The sequence below is a fragment of the Rousettus aegyptiacus genome, unplaced genomic scaffold (assembly GCF_014176215.1).
Source record: "Rousettus aegyptiacus isolate mRouAeg1 unplaced genomic scaffold, mRouAeg1.p scaffold_m13_p_5, whole genome shotgun sequence".
Lineage (NCBI taxonomy): Eukaryota > Metazoa > Chordata > Mammalia > Chiroptera > Pteropodidae > Rousettus > Rousettus aegyptiacus.
In genome coordinates this window covers 4,285,087-4,296,367 of record NW_023416308.1, presented here as the reverse complement: position 1 = coordinate 4,296,367, position 11,281 = coordinate 4,285,087, and the positions used below count along the sequence as shown (strand labels likewise).

The following is an 11,281-nucleotide window of genomic DNA, read 5'->3' as shown; positions in this document are numbered from 1 at the left end:
AATGTCCCTTCTCCTCCCTGTAAGATTCCAGATGTTTACTTTCCCTAGAAAAATGAAAAGACTTGGCAACATGCCCACGGGGCAGCACTCGGTGGGCCGAGCTGCCCGTCTAGGGCGGCGTGCTGGCTTTCCGGTCTGACCGAGGCCCGTCCCCTCCCTTTCAGCCCTGCCCGCTTCCCGCTTTGGGCCTCCCATCCAGCCCTTTAGGCATCTGGTTTTGCCCTAGCCTAGGCCTCGGCAAACTTGTTCCTGGGAAGGGCCAGATGGTCTGTGTCACAACTACCTTTGGCCCGCAGTCCATGCAGAAATGAATGGGTATGGCTGTGTGCCAATAAAACTTTATTTACAAAAACACAGCAACCAGATTCGGCACACACAGGCCATAGTTTGTTGACCTCTGTCTTAGACCATCCTTTGTCCATGAGGCCTTGGGTTCTGCTAGAACACTGTTGAGTCTTCAGAGCATGGTAGGACCTTGAGGAACCTCGTTGGGGTGGGGTGGACCTCAGAAGCTTTCTCTCTAGCAGCTGACTTCAGAGAGCCTCAGGCTTGGTGGGGGCCGAGGCAGGAGCCACCTGAAGCCATCATCCCATCCTCGGTAATGCTGGTCCATGAGCTCGTCCAGGAACCAGGCAACTCTCAATCTCTGGGGTGTTAGAATCACCTGGGGGCACTCGTTTAAAAACTCCAAGACCCCTGACCCCAGACCTTCTGGAAAGATGTTCCGTGGATCTGCAGCTGGGAGTTGTCGATAAAGTCTGGAACCAGGTGGTCTAGGTTCCAGAACACACCATGGCAGAAGCCGTGGCCCCGAGGGGTAGCGGGAGCTTGAAGACTATTTACATGTGCCGGCGTCACCCTTCTGCAGACAGGCAGACAGTCCAGAGAGAGAACTGACCTGCCAAGGTCAGGAGCTGATGTCGCTTTTCATCTTGGGTTTCCAGCGGTGGGAGGGCTGCAGGCCAGGAGACTTGAGCAGGGGCGAGGGGTCCAGGGTGTTTATTTTGCTGAGTTTCTTCTCTTTGGGGGCATGTGTGCCCAGCTCTAGAAAGATGGCGGCCAAGCCCAAGGCTGCAAGAAGTCGTCTGTGTGGGGCGGAGGGGGCAGGGTGGGTGGAGCGGCGCCAGCCCTCACGTCCGGGGCTGCTGCCTGTGTTCTTCTGATAGGCGCAGGCCCACCCCAGCCCCGGAGCTCCCGGGGGAAGGAAGCAAGGAGCCGGAGGATGCCGCCGTGCCTATCTGGGGGGCCCAGGGAGGCTGGTGGCACGGGAGCGCAGGCGTGGGGGGCCGTGGGGAACACTGCCAAATCCACGTTTGTCCACATGCTCAGTGGAGTCTGTCAAGAACCGGCTTCGAAGACCCATTGGGTGTGCAAAGGGGACACACGCGGCTGAAGGGCAGATGTGAAGGGCCTTCCAGGGTCCCGGGGACGAATGCCAGTTCTGGGGTACAGAGCGACTAAGTCTGGTGCCCTGACCAACTACCACGCAGGCCGCACCTCCGGTGTGAAGCCTAGAGGTGAGTTCATGGTCAGAGCCCAAGCTGGGAAAGGAGAGCGTTCCAGAACATTCTGAGAGCCTCACCATAGGCTCCAGGCACCAAGTATTGGATACGTCCAACTGCAAGTGTCCTTCGAAAGCTGGGGTCGGGGCAGGATCCCAAGGAGCAGCCTGGGCCTGGGGACCCGTCAGTCCTGTCCCGAGGGTCGCGTGCCCGCCCGGAGGGGTCAGAGCAGCTGGCACAGCCGGTGCTGCTTCTGCCGCTGCGTTTTCTTCAGGGCATTGAGAGCCACCTTGGCGGCCTCCCGGAAGACATCCTCCACGTTCTCCCGAAATTTGGCGGAACATTCCAGATAGAGGGCGGCTCGGATCTGTTCAGAGATGCTCAGGCCCTGGCGGGGGGAGGGGCCAGCATTAGATGAGGGGCCTGGAGCATGGAGGTGCCTCCAGATACCGCCTAGCGTGTTTGGGGCTGGCTCGGGGGGGCTCTCGGAGCTGAGGTCCTGGTGTGGGGCGCCCCTCTCCACCCCCGGGCCGGCCCCCACCCGAGCGTGGATGGAGCCCGGGGCCTGTTCGGTACGGCGCTGCTGGGAGACACCGTGGCCTCCACCCTGCCATCTCTCCAACCCCCGGCAGAATCCGGGGCTGGGTTCTGGGAAGCGGGGCTGCTTGGTGCGTCTGCCAGGCCTGCGAGAAGAGAGGAAGGCCTCGCACCCCTCTGCCTTCTCGGAAGTACAATTAGGCGACTGAGCTTGCTGTTAAAGTGAAAAGCATCTTTATTTCTAAAACAAATGTGCTCTTCCTGATGCTTATTCCTCGTATTAAGCTTCATTCCTTTCATTCCCTCAGGCCTCCCCCAGACGACCACAGGGTGGTTTTGCCCGTGACTCTCACGAGCTGGGTTTACGGCCCAGACTCTGGAGCCAGAGTGGCTGGGACGGCATCCTAGCTCCACTGCGGGTCAGCCCGGTGACCCTGGGCGAGCTACTTAACCTCTCTGGGTCTCCATTTACCTGCTGTAAATGGGGGACACCGATTAGTACCCGCCTTGGGGTTATAAGGATTGAATGAGGTCATGATGGTGGGCTAGCAACAGTTAACACTTCAAACTTAACATTTCATTATCATCCTTAGGATCCTTTTCGGTCCAGTGGTTCCGGAGGCCACGAGGGCACCCCAGTTGCAGTGGCCACAGGCCTGGGCTCCTGGCCATGGGGCGAGGGTGGGCGGGGGAGGGCGGGGCGCCTGGCTGACCTGCAGGTAGGTGATGGGCTCCAGCTGGGCCGCCCGGAGCTTCCGCAGCTGCTCCTTGTCCTTCCTCAGGTCCGTCTTGCAGCCAATGAGCACCATGGGGGTCCCACGGCAGAAATGCGTGACTTCGGGGACCCACTGTGGAGGGAGAGGCCAGGGGTCAGGGCTGGGACCAAACCCGTGGTCCTCACCCGCGGAGGCAGGCTGGCTGGGGGTCAGGCCTCACCTTGATGAGGACGTTGTCGTAGCTGGTGGGGTTCATGACGTCGTAGCAGATGAGCACGAGGTGCGTGTTCTGGTAGGACAGCGGCCGCAGCCGGTCATAGTCTTCCTGCCCTGAAATGGGGCAGCAGGTGGGGGTCAGGGAGGCACCCTTCCTGCCCATGCGAATCCCACGTGCGGGCTCAGATGTCCGAGGGGTCGGGGCCTCCTGGACAAGTCACCCCTGTCTCCGGCCTTCGGTTTCCTCATCTGGACAACACGTGGCAGCCCCCAGCCCCCGATGGCAGCAACGATTACACAACATGAAACCCAGGTAGTGCCCCGAGCCGGGCCTGATCACAGGTACGCGCTCGAAGCCCTGCCGCTGGCAGTTACACCGAGCACGGCTAACCCCCGCCGCCCTGTCGGGGTGCAGACCGAAGCCACATCCCCCACTTCCCCCACCTGAAGATGCAGTTAGCCAGTTAAGCAGGGAGGGCGAGCCCCAGGCCCACAGGTGGAATCCCTCCTGCCGGTGCTGGCAGAAGCTGGGGGCGGGGTGAGGTGGGGAGGGGACGGCTGGAGATAGCGAGCTCACTCCCCACCCAGATCCACCCCACACAGCAGCTGCCGGCACCCCCAGATCGTACACGTGGGGAGAAGAGAAAGCTCCCGGCAATGGGTCTCTCCCCGGCACCAACGGAACCAGAGCCCCGTGCTGGGCTGGGACAGCGGTGGGCTCGGTTTTTTGTGTTTGTGTGTGTTTTTTTTTTAATTTTATATCTACCATTTCAAACTTAACAAAAATTTCAAAAAACAGCAGCAAGAACTCCCTTAGTCAGATTCACTGAGTGTTGACGCCTTGCCACCCCATTTGCGTTATCTACACATAAACACTGAACCACGGGCAGACATGGGCTTCCTCGCCCAGGGCTACGTCCCCGCGGATTTCCTAAGAACGGCGACCAGGGTCCGGCTCGGGGAAGCAGGACTGGCAGGGTGCGCTGGTCCAGCCCGCGGCCACGGTCAGACTCCACCAACAATGTCCTCTATGTGCATTTTTTCCGAGCCCAGAAGTGGGCCTGGATTGATACACGGTACTTAGTCATCACGCCTGGTATTTTCGAAAAACCCCCACAGTGCGGCCTGTGAGAGCCTCTGAGGCTCACGGGCGGCCCCCAGCCACCTCCACAGAAAGGGGAAGTGACTTTCCTCCATTGCACAGGACTCCCCCGCCCCCAGCCCTGCTCCTCTCTCCAGCCCGCGGGTGCCCCGAGTGATGCCAGCCTGCCCTCCACGCCCCCCCCGCCCCCCACTAAAGGCCTCTCGGGATCGGCGGCCTCTCCGGGAAGTGTGGACAGGCCACGTCCTGCTTCCGGCCCCCCACTGATGAGCACCCTCTCCCTTCCCCCTCTCCCCTTCGACCCAGGACCCCTGAGGATGTGCAGTGAACGGCTGCCACAGTTATGACGATGGCTGGGCCAGGAGGACCGTCCACGCTGCCGTTCGGCCTCGGTACCCCCAGCGCTGGAGCAGGGGGGCGGACCTCCTGCTCCCGTCGCCACGAGCGGAAGAAATCCTTGTTAAGACGCGGGGAGCTGTGCCAGCCTGCTCTCCCAGCCCATCTCCTCCCTCTTTCCACCACCAAACTGTCCCCTCTCCTAACGCCGGTCCATGTCTTTCTCGATGTCTACTGTCCGACAGGGAAGCTGCCAGCCCCGTGGGGCTATTTCAATTAACATTAAAAATTCAGGTTCTGCATTACACTGGCCACATTTCAAGTGACTGCCACACAGGGCAGTGGCTATGGTAACAGGGCAGGTGCCAAACGTTTGCACCACTGCAGAAAGTCCTTTAGGACAGCGTGGCCCCGTCCTCGGCCGAGCCGCCAGCGGTCTCCCGTGCCACCTCCCCGCTGGTCTCCTGCTGCCCCTCAGCGCGTCCATTCTCCTCCGCCTGACGGCTGGACGGATCTCGAAACACAGGGAAGATCCTGCCCCTCTCTTCCCAACTGAAACACCTTTGGTGCCTCCCTACAGCCTTTGAGCAAAATCCGAACACCTCCCTGTGGTCCAGACGACCTGGGGCCCGTGGGCCTCGACCGTCTCCCCCGGGCCGCACGGCGCGCTCGCTGCCGTCCGGCCGAGGCGGCCCCCTTGCTGTCTCTCACGCCTACTGAGCTCTAGAACCTCGGAGCCTCTGCACGCGCCGTTCCCTGCACCCGGAATGCTTGTCCCTCGTCTTTTCCCCGTTTCCTTCCCAGCGTTTTAGTTTTCGTCATTCGGACCGGCCGTAGTTTTCCCTTTTGCAGGATGATTGCCTTGGCTCTACCTAGTACCGCCTTCCGCTTTACATGCTTTCCAGAACGCTCTTGCCCACCAATGACTAAGAAGTTCCCGACGGCAACCACCTGACGTGCCAGTCGGGAACCTTAACGACTCCCGTGTATGAACAAAGACAGAAACTGCGTTTCAGAGAAGTGACATGGCCGCCCTGGGTCTCCGTGCCAGCGCCGGGGCCGGGACTCAACCCCAGCTCGTCAAGTCACAAGCCGAGCCCTCCCCGGCGACTGCACAGCGACGCTTTTTTTTTTTTCTGACGAAGGCCGGAGTCGGGCCGCGAGGGCTGGAAGAGGAAGTGGACCCAGCCCGCTCCACCGCGGCACCCCCCACCCCCGCCCCGCTGCTCCCCCTTCCAGAAGGCTCTTCCCCGGAGGGCGGCGCGGCTCGCTCTCTCCTTTTCCTTCAGGTCTCTGCAGAAGTGTCACCTTCTCTGAGAGAGCTGTCGCAACTGCTCCGAAACAGTCTCTTTCCCAGTTCGCCCCGCAAGCCACCGAGCCTCTGTTCTTCCTCCTGCCACGTGTCACTACCTGACGTCCTGACGGTCCTCCGTCGTTTTTTTTTTTTTTGGTCTCTCCCATGAGCACGTGTGCCTGCTGAGGACAGGAGCCAGCTCTGTGAGAGCCCCCATGGCTCTCCCCCTTTCCAAGGACACTGTACCGGTATCACTTGTGTAAATTTAAGCCGCCGCTCCGAGAGGTGAGCTAGGAGGGGAGGGTTCTTCCTGTGAGCGGCCCACGTGGCTAAAGGGGCACCTCTCAAGGTCGTGGACGTGGACGGGCTCCCTTAGGGGGTGGAGCACCAACTCAAACCCAAGGTCAGCTGCCTGCCAGGCCTCCCTAAAATGCCAGTTCTCTCAGGAAGCCTTTCACAGCCTTCCCGATTGGGAAATAGCCTCTGGACCTCAGTTTCCTCGTATGTGAAATAGACAGGTGAGAAGCAGGTGAGCTTTGATGACGATACTAATAAAAATGGTTACTATCGACAGTACTTACCGGCAGGGCTCACTCATCCAATGCCAGGCCCCATGAGAAGCCCTGACCTGCGCTGACTCATCATTCCTCACTATGACTATTAGAGCTATTATCATCCCCATTTTACAGATGCAGAATCTGAGAAACAGAGAGGCAAATTGACTTGTCGAAGGTCACACAGCTCAGAGGAAGCTTTGTAAATAACAGAAGACCGTAGGTAGAACTATTGGGGTACCTCTGTCTACCCCAAAGGGTAGGGAGGTATTGTCCTTACCCTACATAGCCCAGCCCTGATCAGGTGAGAAGGCTGCCAATGTCTCAAGAACGAGAGGGACTCTGGGAAGGGGACGGCTGTGCCTGGCCCGACTTCCCCCAGGTTTCCGTGTGGGCCGCCACCCAGGGACCAGGCTGGCCCATGTTAAGACTTCCAGGTGCTGTTGACCTCGGTCTCCTTGGGAGGGGTGGAGTGTCCTAGACACCTCTCCCACATGAGTCAGGAGGGCCAGGCTGCAGTCAGATTCGTGTTCCATGACCTTGGTACCTTCCCGCTCTCGACCTGTTTCCTTTTCTGGAAAAGGAGGTGATAACCCTGGCCCTGGCAGTTAAAGGAATTATAGGCTGAGCAGTGATGGACCAAGGTGAGGTCCGACTGCTACCGTGCTTACTACTGAAACGGAAACTTCCGAGGAGCAGGGGCCTGGGCGGGGGGTTCTAACCCTGGATCTTTAGACCCAGGGGGGCCCTCCAGCCACAGGTGGTACTATTACCCTCCCATTGACCCACAGCGATGCCAAGGCTTAAAGAGGGCAAGTCACCTGTCTGCAGGCACACAGAGGCCCCTCCCTGGCTTCTGCAGATGGGTTTCAAATGTTTAAAAAAGCCTCAGTTTCGTGCAAAAGGAGGCTTTTGCTGCTGCCGAGGAAAGGTTTCTGTGGCAGGGAGGAAGTGAGGCTCTGGTATTTCCTTTGTGGGAGGCTTTGCTGCGACAGTCATCTTTCTGGGGGAAGGGGTCCCCAAAGCCTGGGGCTGGGTTCAAGACAGAGGGTGTCGTCAGGCCACAGTGGTCCCCAAATCGGCTGGAGGACATACCTAGGACAGGTGGGTCCCAGCTCTGGCCAGAGTGTTGGTCACGGGAGGAGTGCAGGCAGCGTGAGAAGGGGAAGCTTCCAGAAGAGGAACCCACTTTCAGTAGGGCCGCTGGGGCCCGCCCACCTGCATGTCCTCCCTGGAGACTGAAGGCACTGGGGCTGGAGCTGCGAGTTCTCATGAGCCGTGGCTCCTGCTCCCCGAGCCTCCAGCGCTCCTGGCCCCCGACGCCCGAGCAAATCCTCCGTCCCCCTCCCCTTCCTCCTGTTCCACCGCAGGCTGAGAAGGGGACCTAGCTCCCCACCACCCTGGGCAATCCCCTCCCCACCCCCTGACGCCCCAACCCTGGGCCCCACCCCAAGGCCCAGATGACTCCGCCTCTGGTTGGTGTTTTAACACCCCACCTCGCCCGCCCCCCCTCTGCCCAGGAAACTTCAGCGCTCACCACAGCTTCCTGCCTCTGAGGGTGTCGGGCGGCAGGCAAGGCTGCTGGGCCATGGGTGCTAACAGCCTCCGCCCCCTTCACCTTTGAGTCTTAGGAGCTCTGTCACCCCCCCCCCCCCCGCATCCACCCTCCCGCTGCTTGCTGCTTTCGTGTCTGTAGCCGCTTCTGCGGATGGAGACAGGTAGCCAGACTGGCCTCCCCCGTGGGCCGCTGCGGCCCAGGTCCTGGGAGTGAAGAAGTTCAGCCTCCCGGGGGGCCACCTATCCCAGGGCTCTGGTCATCACTGGTTGGTTGGAAAGATGCCACCCTGTACCCCACCTCCTCCCATCCTTGCCATGGGGTCTAGCCCATCGGGTTCAAGAACCTTGTACAACAGCTTTTACTAGATTCATCTCCAGCTCACCTACTCTATTTGGTCACCTAGTCAATCTTTTCCGCCACACTCTCCTGATATCTGTCCACGCACGCCACAGGCAGAGACGTTAGCACTGAGGACCTCTCCAGGGGCGTCTGCGTTCAGACTTATCCTTCACCCACGGCACGGTCATCCCGCGAGCGCCGTGCTGGGCACTGGCTTGCGGAAGACAAAGGGCCCAGGCTTTCCTTCGCGCTCTTCCCGACAGCGGGCTTCCCGGGTGAGGACCGGTCACAGCGGGACACCCCTGAGGAGGGAGCTGTCACGGTTCTTCCTTCCTTCCCTGCACTGTCCCGCTGCCTGTGGGGACTGCTAGGGAGAGTCCTGCTGAGAAATGGGTGGAGGCTAAAAAGTCACAATGACAACACAGCCCTCCGGGAGGGCCAGCCCATGGCCCGGCCCGCTGTGTTCCTCAGGACTATTTTAGGCCTGATTACACATGAGGAAACCAAGACCCAGGCATCCCCATGACATCTAGCCAGGGAGCCAGCGTCTGACTCCACGGTACAAGGAAGGACCATCACTGCCCGGGGCCACAGAGCAGGGGACGAAGCTCTCTCCATCCCTCCCGAAGCAGCTCTTAGAGCAAAATCGGTTCTTACACCAAATAGAAGCTTTCCAGAACCTTCACATGGCAACCTACGCTGACATGTTCTTGGAGCATCTTTCTCTAGGCGAGGCCAGAAAGACCAGAAGTCCCAGTGCTGGGTGTGATGGAGCAGGCTTAGGTGAACAGTGAACCCTGGGGACCTGATGGGAGATGCCCTGAGGGAAATCCCCGGACTCTTCCAGCCCCACCCACAAAGTTAATGAACCTGCCCCCCCTTCCCAGACAGGAAACATGTGAAACTGAGCGTCTCAGACACACCACAGTTCTTACTGCTCTTGTGGCCACACCCTCAGGAATTCCTCAGAAGCCTTTAGCTTTCCCAGTCCACCCATGGGAGGCATTGCCCCCAGTTCGGGGAGAAACCCTGTCGTCTAACAAGAGGGGGAGGTCCACAGAGGCCACTGCTTGAGGGTGGGGGTGGGGGACACACCCATTCAGCAAAGCCTGCCAAAGACAGGAGCGGAGGAGGGGTCTGGGGCTGGGACAGCCCCTTCCCCCCCTTGCCCCCACCCTCTCCAGGTGTTGCAAGAGATGCTCCTGGCAGCTCTGGAGGGGGGAGGGGTATGTGTCTGGATTTTGGCTCCAAGACCAGAGACTTCACCTCATACATACAATGCTTGCCTGGGGAAGGGGCACCCGATGACAAGGTTCTATATAAGTCACTAAACACTGAGTCACAGGTCACTAAACACTGTGTCACGGAGGTGGGGGTGAGGCCTCAGCTGGGGATCCTGACCTATGCTCCCCAGTCTTGACTCAGTCCAGAGGGGAGCCGGGGCAAGATGGAAGCTCTCTGAGGACAGACAGTTCCACCCACCAGTGTGCTCCCCAAATCCTCTTACCGGCCTGCTTTTCCCACCCATCCCCCAACGACGAGGACTCTGAGGACTAACGCAGCAGCACACATACATCCACTAGGAGCTGCAGGTAGACAGACACTCGCATTCCAAGAGTCCCGTTCCTTTCTCAGTGCCTAGTTTCTTCCAAGAAACCAACAAGGCACAGAACCGTAGCCACGGAATCCTGAACCTACAGGCTCAGAATTGCAGATCGCAAAATACCAGAATCCCGCACTGAAGCCCATGGAATCCCAGAAGTGTGGGAATCAAAATTTTCATCCATGGGAACCTGAGCTTCAGGACTATCTGCCACTGACATTTGGAGTTACAAGCTCTGATCTGTTGCTCAGAGCATTCTAGAAGCACAGGACTCAGAAATGTTGCCCACGGACTCCACACAAGGGGACTCAAATTTGCAGCCCACAGAATCTTAAGAGACCATAGCAGGTAACACACAAAATCTGGGCACCATGGGAAGCCGGAAGAAACCCACAGGATTTTCTAGAACCACAGGGGAGGAAGGAAGCAGAGGGGTCTCAGCACGTGAGCGCTGGGTGGTGGCCCCGAAGCTCACCGTGTCCAAATTCTCTCCTTCTACGGATGGGGCGACGGAGGCCCTGGAGGCCGAGAGGGCCACCAAGCCGGCGCCTCTTTGCGGCCGGCCTCCAGGAGTAATGGGCTGTCAGGGCCCCGCGGAGGCTGGCGGCCGGGGATGCCCAGGTGGGAGACACCCTCCGGACGGCCTCTGGGACCCTCCGCGCGCAGGCGCACTCACCGGCGGTGTCGTAGAGGTTCAGGGTCACCTCCTTGCTGCCCACTGTCACGCTGGCCGTGTATTTCTCGAATACGGATGGGGCGTAATGCTGTTGATGAGGGGGTCGGGTTGGTTCTTAGGGATGTGGCGGTGCCCCGGGGTCAAGCTGGACTCCTCTCCACCTTCCACCATCACCCCATTCAGCTCAGCTCCCCCACCCTCGGGCTCTGGAATTCCCAAGGGAGACCCCCAGGGGAGCAGCCGACTTTCCGCGATCGGGACGCCGGAAACCCGGGGTCCAGGCTCGGGCTGCAGGCCGAGGGCCGTCCCTTGTCCCCAGTGGTCCCGAGCCCGACCCCCGCCGCCCACCCGCCTCCAGCACCCCGGAGGGCCTCACCTCGGGGAAGGAGCCCTGGCTGTACACCATGAGCAGCGAAGTCTTGCCGCATCCTCCGTCACCCACGATCACGATCTTCAGCTCTTTCCTGCCCGGGCCCGGGGCGGCGGTCGGGGCCGGGGTCTCTGGGACATCCATAGCCGGGAGCCGGCGACACTGGCAGCGGTGCGCGGGGCAGAGCCCGGGGTTGAGCGATCCCAGGCGGGGGCGGGACCCAGGGGGCGGGGCCAGAAGAATCCCCGCCCTCCTTGAGCCGGCACCGCCTCCGCCAGGCAGCCACCCGGGCCGACTTCCTAGCCTGTTTCCTTCCTGCTAAGGTGCAAGCCCGGGGCGTACACCTCTCATTCGGGGGGAAACTGAGGCAACTGAGAAACGGGATGCTCAGCTGCAAGCGCATCACGGCGTGGCCCCCACCGTCAAGACCCGATCCTTTCCGCGGCTCCCGCCGGCCACCCCTGATTGGCAGGCTCGG

The 11,281-nt window shown here is 60.2% G+C and overlaps 1 protein-coding gene across 2 annotated transcripts; it reads right to left on the bottom strand.

The window, feature by feature from the left end:
• Positions 1-322: 322 nt before the first annotated feature.
• On the bottom strand, positions 323-11,022 carry RHOF (ras homolog family member F, filopodia associated). 2 transcript variants are annotated; one of them, XM_016153827.2, is made up of 5 exons: positions 10,810-11,022; positions 10,434-10,521; positions 2,976-3,085; positions 2,753-2,887; positions 323-1,890 (listed from the first exon to the last, which is right to left on the bottom strand). In XM_016153827.2, the coding sequence occupies exons 1-5, from the start codon at positions 10,945-10,947 to the stop codon at positions 1,726-1,728; spliced, it is 636 nt and encodes a 211-aa protein (XP_016009313.1). In that variant the 5' UTR covers positions 10,948-11,022; the 3' UTR covers positions 323-1,725. The 2 variants fall into 2 exon arrangements, with proteins under 2 accessions (XP_016009313.1, XP_036076085.1); XM_036220192.1 differs by lacking the exons at positions 10,434-10,521; positions 10,810-11,022 and adding an exon at positions 7,353-7,618.
• Positions 11,023-11,281: the final 259 nt, after the last annotated feature.

Coding starts and splice junctions, on each gene's coding strand:
- RHOF (XM_016153827.2), bottom strand. CDS start 10,947: ATGGATGTCCCAGAGACCCCGGCCCCGACCGCCGCCCCGGGCCCGGGC. Junction 3,086..10,433: donor GAACCTCTACGACACCGCCG/GTGAGTGCGCCT, acceptor GCCCCATTTCAG/GGCAGGAAGACTATGACCGG. Junction 1,891..2,752: donor AGCCCATCACCTACCTGCAG/GTCAGCCAGGCG, acceptor TCCCCCCGCCAG/GGCCTGAGCATCTCTGAACA.